At 31.1% G+C, this 24,905-nt stretch overlaps 1 protein-coding gene across 3 annotated transcripts; it reads right to left on the minus strand.

Annotated features, from left to right (window-relative positions):
* Nucleotides 1-524: 524 nt before the first annotated feature.
* LOC123705574 (protein PRY1-like) lies at nucleotides 525-13,969 on the minus strand. Of its 3 annotated transcripts, none has more exons than XM_045654425.1 (3): nucleotides 13,890-13,969; nucleotides 13,718-13,758; nucleotides 525-1,796 (listed from the first exon to the last, which is right to left on the minus strand). In XM_045654425.1, the coding sequence occupies exons 2-3, from the start codon at nucleotides 13,754-13,756 to the stop codon at nucleotides 723-725; spliced, it is 1,113 nt and encodes a 370-aa protein (XP_045510381.1). In that variant the 5' UTR covers nucleotides 13,757-13,758; nucleotides 13,890-13,969; the 3' UTR covers nucleotides 525-722. The 3 variants fall into 3 exon arrangements, with proteins under 3 accessions (XP_045510381.1, XP_045510386.1, XP_045510393.1); XM_045654430.1 differs by having other exon boundaries at nucleotides 13,904-13,951; XM_045654437.1 differs by lacking the exons at nucleotides 13,718-13,758; nucleotides 13,890-13,969 and adding an exon at nucleotides 8,093-8,180 and having other exon boundaries at nucleotides 526-1,796.
* Between the last annotated feature and the right edge of the window lie 10,936 nt (nucleotides 13,970-24,905).

The following is a 24,905-nucleotide window of genomic DNA, read 5'->3' on the forward strand; positions in this document are numbered from 1 at the left end:
CCTCTATATTGAAGTACATAAGTTATATTTTACTACATCACATGTCTGATAAATTTTAAAATCACGGTGCTGCATTTAAATTTAAAACGCATACCGTGAAATGGGATAGTTCGAAAGTCGGTATTTCGAACACGAGTTTAACGTCAACTTGTCTAAAATTAAAAAAAAAAAGTTATACACACGTATAAAATATATTTTATGGAACGTTTCTTGTCTTTTCTTTTAAATATACACGAATAAATAATTTAAAGGTTTATTTGATATTGACCATGAGACCCTATGAGACCACTACTAGGTAATAATAATGATTTATTTTGATTCTTATAAAATTGCGTACAAATTATATAATTTCAATTTATTTGATGATTTTAATTGATATAATAATACATAAAAATAAATGCACTTAAACAAACTCAAACATTTATTTATTCAATTAGACTTCTTTGAGAAGCACTTTTGAAACGTCATTACATATTTTAACATTTAAAGTATGTACTATTGGAATAACTATATTATAGCTTGCTAGTTTAATGCATGTGTTTATAAAAATACCTTACCATTTAAAAACTTTCAAAAATCATTTCAATGTTCCTTAATATTATAACTACACATAAAATTACACACTAATACAATCTCATGTAAAATAGTACATTATAAATATTACATTTAAATAAAAGATACAATTCTTTGGAATGTTCACCTTTGGTAGGATCTAGTCTAAGCTAAAAATAAGCAGGCGGTCGTACTTTTTCTGCAAAGCTGCCAAGAACATTCCCAGGGGGGTCGTAGTAGGCCACAACGTACACCTGGCCCTCTTTTGTTTTAGCAACGCCTACACCCACTTCCATAGTATCTTCCCATACTACCTGTGAAAAATGGCCTGAGCCCAAATTATCTGGCTCCTTGCCAAACTCGTGGTTCTTTATTTCACTATACCATTTGTCAACTGGATCCCTACCGGTTAAAGTGAAGTTGGGATCGGACGACCAAGCGTAAAAAATGTTTTCTCCATACTCATTTTGATCCCTATGTTCTACTCTTCCGTTCTTTGAGATGGTTTTCGCCCATTCCTCTGCGTATTTACAGAGTTTCTTATTCAGCTCGAGCGGAGGAGCTCTGTGTTTACTTCTGTACTCGTTGTGAGCTTTGAGAAATTCATCTTCGAATTTTTCTGTTGAGATGGATGTTGATTTGAATTTAGTGACTAATTCCGATGCGTAATCACTCAAGTTTTTACTGCATCTTTGTGGTGAAGGTGGTGCTAAATTGTTATTAGATTCTCTTGGAGAACTAGACGTACTGAGACTGGAAGTGCTTTTAAATTGAAGAGCGCCCGGAGGTAGAACGTTCTTAACAAACTGTCCACCAAAATTGCCCGGTGGATAATAATTTGCAACGACGTACAATTTGCCTGATTTACTCTTAGCACTTCCAATTCCGAGCTCCTTCGTGCTCTTCCAGACGATTTGTGTAAAGTGACCACAGTTGAGTACTTCAGGCTCTTTGCCAAAGGAATAATCGTTGATCTCGTTGTACCATCGTTCTACACAATCGCGGGCTTTAATTTTAACGTTGGGATCTGTGGACCAGCCGCAATAGACGCTTTCTCCGAAGTCAGGGTTCAGGCTGTAGGACATAGTGTCTCTCTTGGCTAGTTCTTCTGCCCATTTCTGGCTGACTTTGCAGATGTCCTTGTTAAGAACTAAAGGTGATACGCCGTGCTCGCGTCGATATTCATTGTGGACCTCCAGCGCTTCATTCTCAAAGTCACTCGACTTCAACCGGAAAAGTTTACTCTGGAAATAGAAAAAATACATTTTAAAACTTAGTCAGAGCACCAAGCCCGCATTAACTGTGATTCATATCTTATCATTCAGTGTGTTTGTACTTTTTTATTGTAAATTATGGGAAGCGGATGTGATTAAGTAATTGTTTTGTCAAATTAGTGTTTTTCCTTATACGTTATTTCGGTTAATAGTTATTCATTAAGTATTTCGAATTTTTGAGTAACAATATTATGTACATAAAAATAAAATCGAGGGCGTTCACACGTGTATCAAAAACCTTTTTTAGGCAACCAATTTCTCTGATAAATACAGAATACTTATAGGTAGATCATATTATAATTTTATCCTACACACGTAGTAGTAACTTTAGTAATTATATCACGTAAAATAATTGCATTAAAAGCAGAGTTTATATTACTGCAACCTTTTTGATACTTTTAAATTAATGTGATAATGTTATTTTGGTATGTTGATAAGAAATCGATATGACTATAGATAAAATATTTCGTCATCGATGATATTAAAACGTTTCATTTGTACATGCTTAATATTTTCGGGGTTATTATTACCCAAATTTTCATAGAATATTTACTTGTATAGTACGGAACCCTTCTTGCGCGAGTCCGAATCCAACTTGGCCGGTTTTTTAAATACATTGTATTACTAACGTTAAATTCTAAAGCTTGGTTTATTTTTCGGTGTTTATGTTAACTGTATGTGGTATAAATATTCGAAAAATAGTTTTACAACACTTTATTCTGTAATAATATACAATGAAAGCGCTAAAATTCTAAAAAGCACTTAACTCTTCACCGAATCCCTAAGGCTGTGGTCTGTATGTAAGCGATAGCGATTTTTTAAATGCGATTTATAGAAGTTTAGAAGAAAACATTTAAAAGAAATTATTATGGGAAGAATAAAATTGGGTCGCTATAAATATAGCGTGGTAGGTACTCGGATAAAAAGGAGCCTAAATGTAGTCTAATAATAATAATTGTTATCTCTATGACTAATTTGGTTCCTATCAGTCATTTTTGTATAAAATTAATACATAGATTCTTTGAATTCGAGCTTATATTAAGTAGAGGGATAAAATATTTATTCAGAAAAATAAATAATATTACCAAACTCAAATAATTGACCATAATACTTTATTACTATTCGATGAAATTATTATTAAAAGAATATGGCTTTCTGTTTAATCAGAAACTTTATAATGCGAATTTTCTGCGTAATGCACATAATAATATGAAATTGTAATTGATATAAACATCATTAGAATAATTGTGTGGACTGTGGTCCATTTACTGTTAACCACTCATTAATATAGGTAACTATTATATTTCAGACAATGAGTTGATCCTAATTTTGCAAGCGAAATAAAAACATTTTCTAGAACTTTAAGTATTTTTTAATATTGCAACTATTTTTTTTATCCATCAAACGGGTTGTGTTTTTCCGTTTTTAATATGCAAAAGTTGGTCGTTTTTGTTTTGGATATAACTATAGTCTTTCTTTTTTACATACTTAAGATAAGACTTGTTCCTAAAAATGTATTATTTTTAAACCGCTATTCTTACACTATCGCCATATTTATTACAGCCTTATTTCGCCCACGTTAGTAAACAACCCTTCTACGACACACATTCATAAATTGTTTCTTCCATCTCTTTCTACACCAGTCGAGGGAAAGAGACAACGCCCTTAATTGTAGTTTGTACATTGAAGTGGATTTATGAATGCGAAAGGCCGTGCCCTGAAAGAAAGTAAAATTATGTTTCTACTTTCTGTTTATATTTCTAACTAAAATGAAACGTGCGAATCATAATATATATATATATATCATCATAATCATAATAATATATACCATATATTATATGTTAAGAAGATAGTGTGTGTTGTCTCGTAAAACTGAAATAAAAGAATGAAATACTATTTGGGTTTAACTACGAAGATAATATAAGCTTTATGTTTATTTTGTGATCATATAGTAGATAATATTAGAAACATAGGTACATAATGTCTTGAATTATGAAATATTTTAAATTATTTAGTTGTTTGTGTTTGTATTAGTACCGTAGAAAGATAAATTGAATTTGATATCGTACGTGTACAATTATGTATATTGCTAAAATACATTCTAACAATTAGCACTACTGTCAATTTTAGGTCATTAAAATTAAAATACGCAATTTTGCAATGTACCGCAAAAACACAATAGGGCAATTCAAAACAAGGTTCATTTCGTTAATAAAGTAGATTAGACCAATCTACGTTACGCCTCATCCTTAATTAATATGGCCTGGGACGTGGGAATACTTCAAATAGCCACTCATATCTAGACATCACGTATTTGATAAGGGCGTAGATACACCGGGCACTGTGGTTAACTTTATTTTAGTCGGACAGGGGCCTAATTTCTAGATCGATTACGACGTGAATGAAACTGATTGGCAAATTCATATTATGATCGCAATAACCAGCCATGGATAATTATGGTATAATATTCATTTGCCAACCAGTTCAATATGGCCCCAATGCGAAAGCGGAGACCGCTGAATATCAGCTCTGTTTCTGTTTTGCAGATGTAGCATATGCAGTGTGCTATGAATGTATTTAATGTAGTGTGCTTTAAATGTAGGGCGCAGGTTAACTTTATTATGGTAAGACAATGTGAAAGAGGAGGCGAGTGAATAACATCAGTTCTGTTTCTGCTTTGCAGATGCGCCGAATGCAACGTGCTCGAAACGTGTTCGATAAGGATGAGGGTACACTGGTCGCTGGTTAACTTCATTTTAGATGGACAGTGTCAAAGAGAAGTCCACTAAAATTTGCGTTGCTTCTGCTTTGCAGATTCAGCATAATATGTTGAGTTCAGGATATCAAAAGCCAAGGAAGAAGTCGATGTAAAATGAATACGCTGCTTAAACATTTTTTGTTGTTATGAATCAACTTTCACGATCTATTAAACCGCAAAGCACGTTAGTTACGATATTGATATTTACAATAATTGCAATATTGTTTGTATTTAAAGAATAGGATAACTACGGTACCTAAGCCAATTAGTAAAATGTTATATGTCTTTTCTTTTTTCATATTTGACGTTAACTATTTTTATAAATTTCCATCTTTTCTTTTAAATAAAATACATGCTTTAGAAGAAAGGAACTAAAATGTGTTTCTAGCACATAACTTTGGAATTGATGTGGCAATTATCTTCTAAGAGATGAAGGAAATGAGAAAAATTAAGCTTTTGAGTACTGAATAATATTATAATCGAATTTTTATATAAAACGCTCAGTGTATTCACAACTTTATACAAGCCGTCGGTTTTTTACGTTTATATCAAAGTCATCGAATTTCAACATCACCGGTTACTGATTTGATGTTAGATGATCGAATTTCGTGTCAACTCTGATGCTTTTATAATGAACGTCTTTGGTTCAATAGTTTCAATGTTATTGACTCAAAACAATGCTCAATAAGTATTGATTGTAGAATGATTTGTGTTTATGTCTAGTGAAATATATGAACAACGACCAAATCAAAATATCGATTTTACAAGAATAATCGGCAAAAAATTATGTTTTTCATTTATAAGTGTTTATCAATTTAATTGATAACAACTCAAAAATATATCGACTCTACAAAGAAGAGTCGTCAAGAAAATCTATCTTTTTACTTTTATAACTCATTACTGGATTTTAATTCCCACATTCCTTTGATTTAATAATTAACATCATACACATACAGAGTCATTACAGTGAGAATCGAATGAACATTACTATAGTAAGACCAAATGCAATAGGAAGCAATATCACAGCAATTGCTACCAAGACTGCTCATTCCTGACGCTATGAAAGGGAATAATAAAGGCACCTGCGTTTGCCTTTATCCTCCCAGACTGTTATTTGGTCTTTGTTGCAAACTTATTCTCTTCATTTTGAAATTTTAGGTGCATTATATTGCAATGTAAATGAAAATGAACGTTGTTGCTGATTTTATAGCCAATAGATGAGAATTGAATGGCAAAATAGTTTTAGTGATGTAAGTGAAGATTATGCATATTACATAAGGTAAATTAGAGTATATGAAAGAAAAAAAACGACGTGTGGCACTCGGGGACTGCCGCGGTAAAGCTATTGCATGCTATGCCTTCTTCTTCTTTATGTAAATATAAAAGAAGTTAAAAATCTACTTTTAAAGTTAACATTTTACTAATGATTTGATGTTAACAAAATGGTTAACAGTTATGCTTATTATCTCTTAAAACTGATTGAAAATCCTACTTCTTGATAACGTCAAATATCTAATTGATTGAGTGCAGGAAAATGCAGTTTCCTTTACGACCAGGAAAGCAATCTTATGAAGTAACCTACAAGGGTCGATTCAGTTAGGAAACCTATAAATACACTGCCATAATAGCTCTAGGTTAACTGAGGTATGCCGGTAGCAATCATTTAATTTGATTTTGTTATAGATTTTTAGCATTCTAATTCAATCAACACAAGTGTTGAAAGTTTCATACCTGAAGGTCTTAAATGTGTCTGAGAAAAATCACTTCATAGAGAACACTTAACTTTAGACCTACTATTTTCTCTACAATATTATCTACTACAAATTAAAAACAAAATAATTTATTTATAGTTTTCCAGCTATAGGCATTGAATGATTGACCTATTGGAGCAATAATGTTAACAAAAATAAAACTCCTTGTCAATTCGTGTATTTTGGAACTAATCTTTTTGAACCGATATAGAATGTCATCAATATGAAAGTCATCTTTTAATAGATTGCCGAAGTATATTTGGTTAAAAAGTTAAGATTGACTTGAACCATAATAGATGTTTCTCCCACGCAATATTGGTTTTTATTCTTACAACACCTACGCTTATCAGTTTTGCATTTAGGGTGTAAAATAATGTCAACGATTTAGCGATTTTCTTTGACTTTCCAGTTTGGAATAAAATAAGAAAAAAACATTCTGCTTGAAAAATAATTTTAAAGGAGGAATAAATGTGACTTTTATACACTTCTTATGAATATAGAAAAAGCTAATAAAGTTGAGGTGTTCATAGTAAAATTAAAAGAATCATAAATTATGAGTTTTTATATTTATAGCGGGATAGTATGCGCACACGCAGAGATAAAATTTTAATCTGTGACTAGTGCACAAATTTCACACAATTTTTATGTGAATTAAATATCAATTTATTTTATAAATTATGATAAGAGATAGAATTATCAAAATGAACTAATGCGAGTTGTTTATTTTCTTTTAATTATATGTTTTTTCGCTTTTTTTTGTATTAATACTACTATTTTACTATTTCAACTATCATTCTCACTACATAGTATCAAACAAAGTCGCTTTCTCTGTCCCTATGTCCCTTTGTATGCTTAAATCTTTCAAACTACGCAACGGATTTTGATACGGTTTTTTTTAATAGATAGAGTGATTCAAGAGGAAGGTTTTAGTATATAATTTATTAGGTTTTATACAAAGCGGGCGATAAGCTAGTTTTTACAATACATTACATTTAAACTGTTAAATCAAGAACTTTATTAGCACAAATGAATATAAATCTATCAGCCAAAAATATTCATCAAGTATAAGAAATAAAAAAACTCTACGGTATCAACTAAAAACAACAAAACTAAGAGAGGGGAAGTTTTGTTCTTTTACAAGCTGACATGTGCCTGGCCTAATTTTACTCCTCAATATTCAGAATTACGATTTTGCAGTTACCATGCCCAATATCATGAAGGAGCATTTTTATTAGAAACTCGCTTCCCAACCGCTTTGTCTAAAATCTAATTTAAAAGTATCCTCTTGAATCACTCTATCTATTAAAAAACTGCATCAAAATACGTTATGTAGTTTCAAATGTCTAAGCATACATATTATAATTATATACGTAGTGATAATATGGTTGGAAAGGTTAATATAATATAATCTATTCTATTATCTATAATAGGAACGAAAAATGTGGTAAAAAATATGTATAATATTATGAACCTTATCTTTTTCGTATTTAGTCATAAATGAGATAAATAATCACTCCATTAAAATACATTTTTATGTTTATTCAATTTGTGTAAATCAAAACTTTTTACGTCTAAATTTTTCATTAAACATAAATCAAATATATCAATGATTTATTGGCTCTACTAACTGTAAAAAATAAATTAACATTAGGTACGAAATTTTAAATTTGCTATTTCAACCAACTTATAATTTTAATTTTTCTTTCACTGGGATTTCGCTCCGATTTTACACAAGCACAGATAAAAAAGTACATTACCATTTTTGTATTCCAATTTCAAATTTCACTATCACAAAACTCCTGACCAATTCATATGACCCACTTCTTCATAACCCGTACGTTCAAATGAGAGTGCTACCATTATAAAATTTAGCGTTATCACCACATCATGCCCTCTCTTTCCAAATCCACATATCAGAACGAGATGGAATCAAACAATGACTGGTCCCTTGGTCCTATCAGAGATTACGAATGAAACTTCGTGTTTAATTCTTATCAGTGATAATGAATTAATTTAGATATTATTTTTGTGTTTGCCTAATGTTTGATTAGGTTATCATAGACATTCTAATGTATTTCTATATCTTGGACAATAATCTTAAAAATTTTGAATCATAAAACGTAATTTTTTAAAAGTTAGTAAGATTCTAAATCTTCTAATAATTATACTAGTAGATTAAATAAATAAAAAATTATGAGTAAACATCTGATAAACCACACAATTTTTTTTTGGTTCAAGTGTTTATAAGTTACGCCAAATAGTAAAAAAAGTACATAATTCAATCATGGATAATTAAATTGTAATTTATGGACAATATCCTAATTATAAGGTACACCAATAAAATATAATATTTCTAAGAATCAAATCTGTATTCACTTGGAGGCTCTATCTTTTAGAGTCGATTTGTATTGAAAGATCCATTATTGTAGATAGTCACAGTGTCTTGCTAAGATAAACAATTTTAAAGTCAAGTGAAGTCAGGTCGGACTGTTTATTGAGTTATCAAGAAAAGCCATCAGAATAAAGGTTTCGCAAATAAGGCTTTTATGGCTATTTTTCTGTCTTATTTCTTTGAGTTGATAAGGTATTGCAAAATATTTTCATGATGGCCAATTTAAATGTTGGTTAATTTAATTTTTGTTTAATATTATCTGTTATTTAGGTATACTGTATTTAAAGTTAATTAAATACAGTCAAAATCACGTCAAAATTAACATAATTATTCCATGAATACCACGTAATTTTATCATCGCATCATCTGTTCATTAAACAAACAAAAAAAAAACTATAATTAATAAGTTAAACTCATGAAATTATTGTATAGTCATTAATCCTTGATAAGAGTACAAAGTTTGAATTTAATCAAGTCGAGGCGATTTGTGTCAATGAGTCAATTACACACAAACATACAGGCGAAACTGATGAAAGCGTGCTCAAAAGGCAACCTAACATTTTCCCCGCTAACCAAGTGACCTGCATGTGACATGAATTTTAATTACATTATACCTTCACTTTATTTTCCCGAATCTTAATGTGCAACGTCATCGTTTCACAATGTTTTGGCACGCATTATTCTTTACGTTTAATGGGCCCTCTGCACAATGGGCAGCGTTGGGCAAGTAGAGGCAATCACGATAGGGTAGAGCTTAACTGTCTATGGTTGGCCGTCATTGCAGGTTTATTCAAAATCACCGTAATGGCAGCAAACATCGCCGATCATTTGTTGGGCCAACGCTGCCCATTGTGAAGAGTGCCCATAAAATTTTGTGGAGTTTGGGAATTTTAAGGTAGGTATGTTGTTTATGGGGGTTTGGGAACATTAAACTTGTGTTTACAGTGTGAGTACAAAAACATTAAAAATTCGTATTTTAAGTTTCGTTTATTTTAAAACATTTACCATGGATTCTTATTAAAATATAGTTTTGATAATATTATGATGTTTTATTTGAAACTAATTCCTACTGTCTGGCATATTACTATATCTAGTTAATATTGTATATTAAAAACTGGATTTCCATTAAAGGGGAAATTTGTTTTATTCCTTTCTTTTTAATATACCTAAATAAATGTTTGTACTTGCTTTATGGACTTAATTTAAAATCAAAGGAATAAATTTTATGATGTTATTGGTTTAAATAAATTTATCAATATTTGTTGCCTAATAAAAGCTTGTTACCTATTAATAACTGTTAACGTTTCTCTATTTCTATCTCGAATATTTGCTGCAAAACTTGGTTCAATGAAATGTCATAGTTCATTCAATCCACGTAGAATCAACAAATAAAATGGCAATAATATAAAAGAACCCTTACTTTTTTATCTATATTTAATAGGCGAATCAAAAAAAGTGTACCCCATTTTACATAGATTGCGCGGGGAGAGTATAGATACAAAATTAGGCACACTCACATCTATACTAATATTATACATCTGAAGAGTTTGTTTGTATGTTTGATTGAACGCGCTAATCTCAGGAACTACTGGTCTGATTTGAAAAATTATTTCGGTGTTAGATAGCCCATTTATCGGGGAAGGGAAGGCTATAATGTATCATTCCGTAAAAACCAACAGGAGCGGAGCCACGCGGCTGAAACCGTGGCGCGCAGCTTGTATTAAATAAATTTCATTTCACACACCAGCAAAATGTATATTTGACGATATACACACATCATTAAATTATGTTAACGGAAGTTATGGTCACTGGAGCACCACCAGTTAAAAAGTGAATGAAAATGGAAATTTGTGTATAACGTTATTATCATGTCAACGACCCCAAATTGTATTCGTCATCGCTTTTGACGAGTTTGATCGTTAAGAGAGCACTAAACTCGAAACAATAAAAAATTCCCATCCACTCATAGTAGCCACAGATAATTATATCTATATTATGTACTTTAATATCATAGAGCTGAACAGTTTGGTTGTTTGTTTGAACGCGCTAATCTTAGAAACTACAGGTCCGATTTGAAATATTATTTTACTGTTAGATAGCCTATTTATCGAGGAAGGCTATAGGCTATATAATATTATTATCACGCTAAAACCAAGAGGAACCGAGCACTGCGGGTAAAACCGCGGGGCACAGCTAGTACTATATATGACTAATTACCCTTTGGTCAAACAAAAAACTTGAAAGTCACGAAAATTGATAGAACACGTCTAAACAATGCGATCCATGCAGTTGAATGATTAGTCAGCAAGGATTTATATACTAGGTATTAGATTTCCGCCCGCGGCTTCGCCCGCGCAGTCAAAGAAAAACCCGCATAGTTCCCGTTCTCGTGGGATTTCCGGGATTGCGTCATTTTCTCGAGATAGCCTATGTCCTTTCTCGGGTATCAAAATATCTCCATACAAAATTTCATGAAAATTGGTTCAGTAGTTTAGGCGTGATTGAGTAAAAGACAGACAGCCAGAGTTACTTAGACTAGTAACTCTGTCTGTCTGTCAGATAGAATGTAGGGCGATTATCATTTTAACACAAAAGCAGAGATTTTGTCTGTCTCTCAAATTATGTTCCTCATAGTAATACGACTACGATGATTCGATAATAAAGCATAGTTATATAATACTAGATATTTTTATTTTTATTTTTTTTCATGTAAAAGTATAGAAATATAAAAAGGCTACTAAAACAATAATGTATACAAGCCGATGTTACCCTAGCTAGGTTACTGGGCAACCTGTGTATATCAATTAGATACTAACTTAGTCTTTATAATTTTTCTAATCGAATAGCGTTATTTATTCATAACTATATTTTTATTATTTTGCCGGTGAGCCTACTATACTACTACGGGCTATGAGTTAATTATCATTATTTCCTCGAGAAAGACTATTTCATTTTAAAAATTACTTGGAATATAACAAAATATTATTTAAAAATGTAAATAATTTTTAATAATGATAAATAAATAAAATATAACATTATTTGTCTCATCACAACATTAGGTAAATTGATATATATCTTGCAAATACATTGTGAGTGAGCTTATCAACTAGTGTTGTGAGAGAATGGTGCCTGAAATTATTTTAATGAACACCTACATAAAATCATATCATTTTCACACTATCCAATTATTCTTCATTCATAATTTTTCCAAGTACATTTCATAATTTTTTTTTATCCGAACTACTCCACTGTTTTAACTGTGCCAATTGCAACGCTCATGCGTTATCAACGGCTTGATAAAGTTAGATACGCCAAAATTACGTCACTTGCACAATAAAATAATTTAGTAATACGACGTGTGGTATGAATAACATTAATTTGTAGAAACATGACTTTTTGTGTATAATATTTTATAGTATAATCTACCATACATACGAAAATATCACAATTGGAAAAATATTAAAAAGATAACAAATAGACAAGTGATAACTGCGTTAAAAACAACCGACTTCAAACTTGCACTTGCAAAATTTACAAGTACCTACAGACAAAAATGCTCATAAAATAAAAACTACTGGGCCTATCCGAATAAATTTTTTATGGGACCAATTCGACACCATCCCGCATCGAACAAAAAAAGAATCACGTAAATCGGTTCAGAAACCTCGGAGTAATCGGTGTACATACATAAAAAAAAATATATATATATACCGGCCGAATTGATAACCTCCTCCTTTTTTTTGAAGTCGGTTAAAAAAAATCGAGCACGAGCCTTTCTTTAAAAAATTTCTAGATAATAGTTTAGACGTGGTTTAGACAATGAAGAAGTTATTTCCTATATTATAGCAATAATTTTGATAAGTTCTAAGGTAGCGAGGCTACATTTTTCATTCATCTTTTAGTTTTTTCAGTTTATCCTAAAAATTTCTTTGTCCTAAAAAATTCTAAGCCAATGTATAGCTGAAGAGTTTGATTGTTTATTTGAACCCTCTCTCAGGAACGAATGGGAATATTAAAAAATACTTAGCCGTTGCATATTATGTATTAGTTGGATATGTATCTCTTCTGTATTAACTATGGATGCAGCTGGAGCAGACCGCTACTAAAAATTATATGAGTTTCTGACAATATGTTTTAAGGTTCTAACAGACAAACGGCTACCAAACAACAACAGTAGAACTCTTAGTGAAACATTTTAAAAAACATGAGTCATAAGTATTGCCTAATTATAAGTAACTTAATTTGTAATTAAGTGCGGCTGTACTTTTCTGATTATCTCTTATCTTTTCTTTGCATTTAACACAGATAACAAAAAAATAATTGTATTTAATGCAGACACATATAAAAACTCTTGAATTTAATTTGTAAGATATTAAATATTATTGTGAAATATTTCTTCTTATAACGATCTCTATTAGAACAATCTCTATTGTTAACTCAACTATAATTCATTTAAATGTATAATAATTGTTATTTCTAAATCACTATCTATATACGAAAATACCGTTAAATATTATAAAATGTATGTAAATCACTACATAGTATAAAACAGTCCCTTTCTCTGTCCCTATGTCCCTTTGTATGCTTAAATCTTTAAAACTACGCAACGGATTTTGATGTGTTTTTTTTAATAGATAGAGTGATTCAAGGTTATAGTATATAATTTACTAGGTTTTAGACAAAGCGGGCGAAGCCGCGGGCGGAAAGCTAGTTGAATATAAGTTTGAATAAGATATTGCAGATGTTTTTTTACTGAAGAGGTAATGATTTCCTGTATTCCTATTTTATTCCTAAATCCATGGCATACATAATATGTTGCAGTTAAGTATGAATCAAAACTCATATATTATAAAGTAACATGAATTCATTTTACTCTACAAAGGCTTGCACAAAATTATATCAAGCAGCCAACCGTATCAAAACCTGATATCAACACTAAAATTCTCGAAACTTTCTGACTCATAAACTCAACAATGTAAAATATACTCACAATTTTAGAACATCCAGGCATCAAACATGGCGTCTTCATTGCTAAAAACACAAAAACACTTTTATTGTAGTTTATAACTATTTCATAAAAAACTTCACGCAGCGCATCTCAACACACGCGACATTTTAATCAAAGATAAGAGAAGTCTGTTTGACCTAAAAATATACAACACCTTTATCTACTAACTGAATTTACTTTGCCTATATTTTTTTCGCTCAGTACCGGTGACACGCACAAAAAGTAAAGGAGCGTTTTGACTATAGTAAAGTTACAGTAATAATATGATAGTTATTCAATTTTACGTGTTTTTATATTGTATTTATTATCAATGAATATAGAGTAAAATAAAATGATAGCTCTTTTGATTACAAGCTGAATCCGTTCGTAAAATGAATCTTGAAACTAGACTTCTTTTCAAGAAATTTATTTTTGAACTTTCATATTAGAAAGTGTTTTGAAAGTATGTAGAGCGTAACAGCTATATTATATACCATCAATTTAACTATATTATCTTCTATTTCGAATTATTTCACGATAACAGTAATCTGTGTAAACTGCATTCTGCCCTTGTACAATAAACCATTTTATTTTCATTCCAAAAAACTTTTTTTTCGATTTGTATGCGTTTTCTGACTAATAAACATTTTTATGAAGCGCATTTTAAATATCACTAACCACTAACAGACGATTATATTATAACACTTGGTTAAGTTTGCGCCTGAATAAAATATTTCCAAAACTATGAGAGTTTCCATTCGCTCATCGCTTCAGCTTGTGCCTTACACCACACTATTTTACACTGTATTTACTCTTTGATAAGCAGAAGCGTTTTACGTTAATCGGTGTAAGGTCGATTGACGCTACACGGAAGACATACGCTAAAGAACTTCATAGAATAGAGTATTTTAACTCTTGGCAAAAATATCTCCTTGAATCCTGAAGTCCTGGTACTCCAAATGGTATTAAAAAGGGGTTATGTTATTAGTGCTCTGGTAGTGGCATATTGAAATGTGGCTGATGAATTACAATTTACTTCAGTTGTCTCTTTTTTACTCACGATAGGTAGTTTAATCTTGCCTTCTTACTTTGAAATCTAGTCATGCGTGCGTTAGTTATTTTTAACCGACTTAAAAAAAGGAGGAGGCTTGGCACCGACATCAAACCTAGTTAGTAATTATAGCACATTTTGTTATATAATATGTAGTAATTAATAATATAAAATCTTTTTTATCTTTTACTTTTCTGTTTTTGAAGTCGGTTTTTTAGCCGCAGTTATTTTTGAATATTGAATGCTGTTTTGGTAACCTACCTACCTTTTTACACACTTTTTACTAGTTATGTAATTGTGGTATTCCAGTACTTTGATTCGGTCATAGAGATTATCTATACTTGGCGAAATATGTCTAATAAAAGGTAAAGAATCAATCATTAATATACATATATATGCCTATTACTTACTATACTAGTATGACATGCATTTTCCTTTTATAGTGCCATGACTTAGGACTTTTTAGTAAATTACTTACTTTCACAGAAGACGAATGTCGTAAACGTACGGAATTTTCCTATAGTAGAGCCTTAGTAGAGCCCTCATATTCAAACACTCCTGCCGATGTCGGTTGGCAAATAAACTTGAATGATAATGTTATATCAGATTTCTCTTAATAATATTTTAATAATATTGATTTCTATTGTAATATTGCTTTAAAAATGTAAATATGAAGACAGGTGAACGTCAGTTATTTCCTATCAAGATTTTCTAAGTATTTTAATTTATCTTCTTAATATATATAAATCTTATTTTAATTTATCTTAAAATATCTATAATCTCGTGTCACAATGTTTGTCCTCAATGGACTCCTAAACCACTTAACCGATTATAATAAAATTCGCACACCATGTGCAGTTCAATCCAACTTGAGAGATAGGATAGTTTAAATCTCAAATCGTTTTAGAGAAAGCGGGCGAAGCCGCGGGCGGTAAGCTAGTGTTATATATAATGGTTTTAATTATCGTCTTTGGCAGGAATCATAAGAAGTATAAGGTATTATTATGTACATTAAACATCATTATGGCTATTTATAGACTAAGTAATCTGCATCGTCTATAACCAAGATATCCCCTACATTTCCGCTTTTCTCCCAAAAAAGTATTTTGGTAATGAAAAATCCATAATTTATACCGAAAACTTTCTCTTTTTAAGAGTACGTACATATTTAATGAAAGTATCCGGAACGAAAGGGGAGGAAATTTTGGACACCAATTTACTTTGACAAATTCTAAATTTTGGACATACCTATTTATACGTATTTATTATTATAACTCTGTTTCTATTTGCGTATTTAATACTAGCTTTCCGCCTGCGGCTTCGCCCGCGTTTTCAAAGAAAAACCCGCATAGTTCCCGTTCCTGTGGGATTTCCTAGATAAAACCTAGCCTATGTTGCTCAGAGAAGATGCAGCTTTCTAATGGTGAAAAATTTTTTAATTTTTGAAATCGGTCCAGTAGTTAATAAGTGAAAACCATACATACATACATACACACATAATTACCTTTCCTCTTTATAATATTAGTATAGATTATGTACGAAATTAAATTGTAAATCATTTGCATAAGCCTTAGATTCTAGGAATTAAAGACTTCTGAACTGATTTTAAAGGAGATTTATTCATATAATTCTACCCATAATACACGGGTACCACCAGAAGGAAGATACCCGGTCCTTTGGAAGTCTTACGTCACAACAGGTCCAACACGCAGAGGCCCTTTAGAGAATTTTAATGTGTTGTGGCACACCAGCCGCAGTTTGCCTATGACTGCACTATAGGGATAAAATAATGATGATATTATATTATTTAAACCAACTTGCCAAGTTAGGTGTGAAAGGGACAAAAAACAACCAGGCGTCATTCAAGGTCATACCTTCCCGTGACAAGTCAACGTTCATAGTGCAATCTCCAGTGTATTAGGTATAAGCTTCTTGGGAACACTTAACAGCGAGCTTGGTTATGAGCTTGGCCTAAATATATTATTAAAAACCAAATACAATAAAATATTATGTTGTATTATGTATTCTAACTAATATTTATAACAAAAGGGTTTGAAAAAGCATTTTAACATGATGTATACTGTAAATTCTACGGGTCAGCAACTTTCTAAAAAACGAACATATTTTACCTTTTTAAAATGTATCGGTTCAAAACAATTTTCATGATGCACCATAAAACTTCAAAATTGGCTATCAAATTGAGCTGTCTATCTCTTTCGCTCTGTTAGTCTTTATTACCTGTCTCTTTTTATTGCATGTCAAAGGGCCATTGATGAAGCTATTGAACAATGAACATACTATAAAACTTTTTCGTTGCTAATATATCTGATGTGTGTTGGAAAATTTTAAAGATAACCTTCTCGTGCTTTCTATCACGTGGGAAACATGGGAATTATTAATTACATATTAATGATTTTCCACTGTGAGTAAATCGATTTAGTAGAAAATCGTGACGATTTCATACCAAACTATGAATATCATACCTAACCATTGAGATATACATATGGAGACGACACCGTCTACATCACTTATGTTCCGCTCAAAATACGCCATATGGCGTAACTGCACGCTCATTTTTTATTTGTTTTAAAGTGAAACGCAACAATATGCCTTCGTGTGTGTTACGATATTTCACAAATAACACGGAAAAGTGCAAAGGAATTACTTTCATCGGTAAGTACCTAACTAGATAATAATTTTTAAAACTTAGATAGAGTAAAAAATGGCGCACAGATTTTGTTCGTGGTGTCTCCTCCATACGAAGTAATATTATCTCAATGTACCTAACAGTGTATTTAATTTAACTAATTTAGAAATATCGAAATTACCACACATATTATTATAGTTTCCGCGTGATAGATTGCAATTCATATAATTACCTATTACTAACAAAAAAACTAAACCACCTTCAAGTTGTGAGACCCTGACTGAATTTAAATGACACACGGGAGGAAGGAGGTTTTCAAATTAAAAAATATCATTAATCATTCAAAATCACACCCAGTCGAAAGCTCTGAGCAAACTAACTCAAGAAATTGCACTCGAATCATCAAGAACCTCCTCCTACCCCTTTGAAGTCTGTTAACTCTAAATAAAGGTGAATATAAACTTAATTTAAAATGCTCTTTACCATTGCACAATAAACTCTTCGAACACGCGGAACATACATAGCATCTTCGATTCCTCATAAAGTTTACTTGCACGGTCCTAAATAAATCAGGCCAGCCAATTTCCCACTATTGACAGCCTCTTAGTCAAACGAGATTGTTCAAGAGGAATTACCTTCTTTACGTCAGAGGTACATAATGTAGGAATGATTAAAAGATCATTGTCAAAAAGTTTGGGTTCTAGATGTATAGCTTTGGATGTATTGCTTTTTAAGTGGACTAGTTTTTATCATTTCAAAGTGAAAAATCAAAATAAAAAATATTTATTCAGTAACAAATATTATGTTTACAATTATTTTATGTAAACAATGTTCAATTTACAGGCACTGTGAAGTCTTCTGTTTTCGTATTATAATATTATGCCAAACTAGCTTTCCGCCCGCGGCTTCGCTCGCTTTGTTTAAAACCTAATCAATTACTTAAGCCTTCCTAATGAATCACTCTATCTATTTAAAAAACCGCATGAAAATCGGTTGCGCATTTTTAAAGATTGCATACATTTAAGAGAAAGCGACTTTGTTTAATTTATACTAAGTAGTGATCAACTATTCTGAAAATGATTAAAATATTTGATCGTGTGTTTGTTTATTTCCTTATTAAAAGTTTGTTTGTTTGTTTGGACGCGCTAATCTCAGGAAATACTGGTCCGATTTGAAAAATTATATCGGTGTTAGATAGCCTATTTATCGAGGAAGGCTATGGGCTATATATCATCACGCTAAGACTAACAGAAGCGGAGCAATGCGGGTGAAACCGCGGAGCACAGCTAGTAATTGAATACGATTCAAAGATGTAAGGTTCAATTTACATTAGCCGACGAGGACTCGTGTCGTGACAATTTAATCTATTTGGGGGTTCCGTGCACCGTTCCCCTTTCGTTCGATAAAAAGTTTTCGCATGCTGAAATAGAGTTGGGGTAAAATTTTACTCGTAGCGTTTTTAATAAGATTTTGGTACATATTCTCCTAAATTCTGGAATAAATTTCAGAATAGAGGGATTGGTATAAAAGTATTAACTTGTAGGGTAGCATTTTTTTGGTGATAGGGAGCCCTAATTCTCCATTCCCTGTACCTGACTCACATAATATGCCTTCAATTTCTTCCCCGATTCATTCAAGTCATATAAATTTTCTTATGCTAAGCGTCTTCGCGTAAATCAATTCCCAATTGAATTTAATAATATGTAAGTATCTAATATTAGTGGCTTTTGTTAAACTACGTAATTGTATTTATCTTTTTGCCTAGTAAAAACATCAAAATATTCGTGATAGGTACTTTGGATTTACAGTATGCAACTTACACTATTTCGCAGCCTTCTCGTTAACGATTTCTTCCAGCAACCTAAACTATAATATGTTAAAAACATACACTTAAAACCTAAATGATATGTTACTGTTTACATTAAAAACTTCCACGTCCAAATTGTTTCACCACACTACTAGGCAACCTTTTTCCATTTTCCACCATAGAAAGTATACATTCGTGTACGCAGGCACTAACCAGTATAAAGATTGAGCGCTATCTATCGGGGTCAACGATCCGGCTAGCGTAGGTTCTATAAATCACTGCATGTAATTTCCTAATATTACATTCTAACGACCACTGTTCCTAGCCAGTGGCTCAGTAGAGCAATGGTCTATTAAACTTAAGTCTTCTAGAATTAAAAAGATCGGCCAGTTTCTAAATTGAGTATCTGACTTTATGAACGAACGAACTCATCTATTATCAGTTTTCATCTATTATTTTTTTACTATACATTTGCAGTATGATTACTTACAAGGTGGTTATCAGTTATGAAATAGTTAAAGAGCTTTTTGTCGCAGATAGTTAAAAATCATTACCTAAACAATGGGATGGTTAAAAATTATAATTTAATACAATCGTTTTCATGACGAAGTCGATCTAAAAAAACACTAAGTTATAAAAATATGTATAATCACTTAAAATACATTTTTTTCTAAATAAAACTCTCACAGACGAACCCAGGAGACAGAAGCTAGTAAGATAATAAAATCAACAATGTTATTCGAAGATTGCCATGAAACATTGCCATCAAGGAATAAAATGCGGACCATAAAATTATGAATGGGAACGTATTAGATATGAAAACTTTATGGTCATCCGTCACAATAAAGTTACGGTATATTTTCATTGTTGTTTTACTTTGCTAGTTTGTTATATTTTTACACTTTGTACATAAAGTTTATAGTATTATAATTTTACTATAATATTGAAACGAGAACCAATTTATTTCGAATACAAAACTACTCATACTCAATCGATTTTTTTACCATAAGAGAGCCTTCACTTTACTTAGTAACATAATATTATGCAATATTTGAACTTCGGGTCAACCGAATGGGAGACAGCCAGGGCATGTAGCTAGTATGTTATATTGATAGTCTTGTGGTAGTAGTGTCCTTAACAACAAAAGTAAATATAAAATTCGAGAGAATTACATAATATTATACATTAAACAATTTAAAATCTAAACACAGCAAAATTTAAACACAAGCTAGTCACTAAACGTCTGATCTTTTAAAAGATTTAATTCGTACCAAAGACTTAGTATCAAGTGCTTTCACGTATCGTTATTTGTAGAGAGGGAACGGATGACCCACTTGTATAGTAACGATGGAATTGCAACGAAATGAAATGAAAGAAGAAAGAAAGAAAGAAAGAAAGATCATTTATTTGACTCCACAATAATAACAAACACAATTGACACAGAATACAATAATTAAAATTAAAACAACACAATGTGAAACAAAACAATACAAGTACAATGACAGCAAATGAAAGAGTAAAATAAAAGTGGAGCCAAATCAGGTAGCCACTCGGCAGTGATTCTTTTGCCTTGAATTGAATTGTTAGATGGTTTAGGCAATATAATGTATTGGGTATTTTAGATTAGTTTTTGTGGATATTATTTATATAGATATGAAATGAAAATATTATTTGTTAGAATTGTGGTTACAACGGTTTTATAAGAAAATTACGTTCGCACAATAATTATTATTCTCCAACAAATTGGCAAATATTCGCTTACAAATTTTATTATAATGGATAGCATTTAATTAAGGTATTATCTAGAAGTACAATATATTATTAACATTAACTTGAACATAGATGTAAGAGAGCTACGATTTTGGAGGCACTTTATGTATTAAGTACTTTCTAGATTGATTTGCGTGAATTAAAATTGTAAGTATGTATTCAGTAGATAGAAGATAGAATAGATAGAAGAAAATTGATGCAAATTTAGTAATATTGAACATTTGATTTCAAAGCAAAACAATGAAACTGAATCCACGAAACTTTACGTTACCAAATTGCTACAAATGAAATTAAATATTCAATAATATTTGCCATTCTTTAATTTTCTCTAGATACACCGTTTATATTATTATATTATGTAGTTTTACTAACAATATAATAATAGAAAATAACTTTTTTTAACATAAATTCATAAATTATCTTTTCATGCTCAAGCTCAACAAATGAGTTTTAACATAATTAGCCTCAGTAAAGTTTGTAACCTTTTTCTACAATAATTGTAATTCGTAAGCACGAAACCTTTGCGAAAAATTTTCCCAAGCTAAAAACTGATGAATGTGGAGACAAATTTCAAATTCTAACCAACTTCGCTGGATAAATCTTTATTTATTGCTGTTTTCTTCGAGTCAAAGAAAATACATTTAACATTAGATATGTTGAAATGGTTGAAATTCATACAAGTTTTAATGGCAGTTTCTATATCCTCTTGCTGGCTGCGTCTTAGAAAAATTTAATGACATCTTTCTGGGTATTAATTATAACTTCTGCTGTTTTTTTATTCAAATAATAATAATTTATAAACACACTAGGTTTCCGCCCGCGGCTTCGCCCGCGTTGTCAAAGAAAAACCCGCATAGTTCCCGTTCCCGTGGGATTTCCGGGATTGCGTCATTTTGCCGGGATAAAAAGTAGCCTATGTCCTTTCTCGGGTATCAAAATATCTCCATACTAAATTTAAAGAAAATTGGTTCAGTAGTTTAGGCGTGATTGAGTAACAGACAGACAGACAGAGTTACTTTCGCATTTATAATATTATATATGGAAAGACTTGATGTATGAGTATTTAAAACTAATGTCACTAAAACATTTTGGTTTATCTTCTGCGTTTAATTTTGATAAAACGTTCGTTATAATTGTTGAACTAAATGTATGACATTTTTAAAGCATGATTAATGTGGAATGAATAGTTTTATAGAAATGCATCTACAAACGAACAACCAATATGCACAATTCTACACAAATGTTTTCTTTTTAAATGGAACGCGCATAATGATAGTACTTACAATGCAATTGCAGACTTAATATTTCTATTAGAACTCATATTATTAATTCTACATTTTCTGTACTAATAAAATGATTGTTTTTTCAGGTCTAGCGCCAGAGCAAGAGCAGGCTAATAACTAATATTATAAATGCGAAAGTTACTCTGTCTGTCTCCTCTTCGCACCTCAACCAGTGGATCGATTTGGATGAAATTTAGTACAGAGATAGCTTGAGACCTGAGAAAGTACATAGGATAGATTTTATCCCTGAAATTCCACGGAAACAGGAATAATGCAGATTCTTAACTACGTGGGCGGAAAGCTAGTCTGTTATAATCGTATTAATAAAAAATGCGTCAATAATATAAACAAAATACTTAAATTCAATAATGTGATTTCGTAAAGGCAATTTTGTGAAGTGTATTGGGTCGAATTGCGGGAATTGGGGTCCAAAAAGATCATATTATTGTGACCCAATAAATGGAACTAAATTGTTGAACCGTGCACCCCTTCATGTTATTAGAAACTATCTTTTACCCCGGCTTTGTTCGGGTTAACCCGAAAAATATAGTTTATCTTGATCAGGAATAAGGTAGCATTTTTCTGGTGTTTGAATTTATAGCATATCTATTTTTTTGGTTATAATACATAATACTTATAATTTATGAAAAAGCATTAATATTACGTTTCATTATAAAATTTGTATTTCTTAATTAAAGTGTAAAATAAATAATAGAATATAGACACCTTGTTTCTTTATTTATAACTTAATTCCTTTGATTTAATTCTTATTCGGAATGTAATGAATTTTATTTTATGTGATTGAATGTAACGTAGGTATTTATTAATGTAATTTTATGTATTGTAGCTATAGTAGTATGTATGAATTCAAATAAAGATTTTATTTATTTATTTATTTCTTTATAGTGATGTGATATTTATCTGTACTATGATTTGGATTCAATTTATTTTATGACATGTATTTAAAAAAATATTTTACTTGATCTATGAATTATGCTAAATAATGTAATTTTTAATATTTTTTTTAACCTCAATAATTATTGTGCTGTGTACATACAATTAGGCTGGCATTTTACCGCAACATGTGATTAAATTTGTGTATAATTAGTCAAAATTGTCAGCTGTGATGTGTACCTATTTAAATAAAAGTGTTAAATAAATAAATAAATAAATTATCATTCCCTATTGTCCAAGAACACCGCTAATCAGAAGCGTCTATCTTTTAACTCTTAATATAATTACTGAAAACGTTCCTATTTTGTAAAACAATACGTACATAAAAGCGACTCTTATCTTTGCATTAAAGGTTTTGTAGGCATAAAATTATCTCTTCCTCTCTGTGAACGTATAAATTTGTTGTAATTAAGTTTCAGTACCAGAGTTTTCAAAAGCACACAATAATATTCACTATTTATATTTAAACATAACCATGCTTTTATTATCTTCACTTATTTGTAACCGATTTCTTTAAACGCCATTTTGACAAACTTTTTTCAAATAGATGAATTCTTAAAACTCTATGTGTACGTGGTGTACACCAACAAGCAACCCGCCCAGTTTTGCTAGCAGCACGTGAACAGCTATCGTTTATGATGTTATGTTTTCATAGACAAAATGCTCACATTAGCGAAGCGGTATGTGCCGGTTGCGCGAAGCTAGAGAAGAGAACATGGATTTTCAGGAAAAATTAGCAAAAATTTTTTGATGTAATTTTGTTGTTTCAGTATTATTTTCGTGATCAGTGTACGCAAAACTACAAGCTCCTTCGCGCTTAGTGGGACACCCTGTATACTCGTAAAAATCGTATTTGGCGTGTTGTAAACATAATTAGATTATGTCAATCATATTGCAAGCTGTAATGCTTTCATAAATAAATAAATAAACAAATAATTTTGTAAAGATATCACATCATAATATTAAGAATTATATACGCCTGCGCTAGCGGGTTGACCTTTGATTAGTTGTTGTTTAATCGACGATCCAACCCAACCACTGCCACTTACTAATCTTAATAGTTCAGAGAAATGTGATTTGTTATCAACTAACTATTTCAATTAGACGATTATCTAAATTATACTTTTCAGTATAACCTACTTTTATATCTAAAACTAGATTATAGAAATGAAAGGAGTACACTTCAATTTCACATACTAATAAGTACAAAGAAGTTAATAAAAAAAGTTGTTTGTGTTTTATTTTTTATCATCATCTGTCCAAGTTTATTCCGGATCTTTCTTTTTGAATACAGGACTCTTTTCAGAGTTTCAGCCACCACCTACCAAAATTTAAATTTAATTAAATTTTTACATGCTTCTTCTGTTTTGAATCTGGGACTATTTGATTGAAGGCGGAGGTGTTATCAGCTGATCCACAACTACTGACTTATTAACAAAAATAGTAAGTTTTACTTCATAAAAAACAATTTTTTTTTCTTCAATTATAAAAAGCAAGAACGCTATTTCAGCTGAAAAATGTCAAAAATAGAAAGGCACTCGTTGGCATCCGGGAAATGTCATGTCAGCTTTTAACGCATTGAATTGAGATGAAAACGAAACATCAGCTAGTTGATTCGAGCTGTAAAAATACGCCGCATTCATGTATCTCGAACTAAAACTGAGGGTAGGAAATAGTCT

Source organism: Colias croceus, chromosome 2 (genome assembly GCF_905220415.1).
Source record: "Colias croceus chromosome 2, ilColCroc2.1".
In the NCBI taxonomy this organism is placed as follows: Eukaryota; Metazoa; Arthropoda; class Insecta; order Lepidoptera; family Pieridae; genus Colias; species Colias croceus.

What these genes read in the sequence shown, in the direction of transcription:
- LOC123705574 (XM_045654425.1), bottom strand. Translation starts at nt 13,756, where the DNA reads ATGAAGACGCCATGTTTGATGCCTGGATGTTCTAAAATT. An exon ending in TGCCTGGATGTTCTAAAATT is followed by an intron (nt 1,797 to 13,717) that starts GTGAGTATATTT and finishes TTCTATTTCCAG; the next exon opens with AGTAAACTTTTCCGGTTGAA.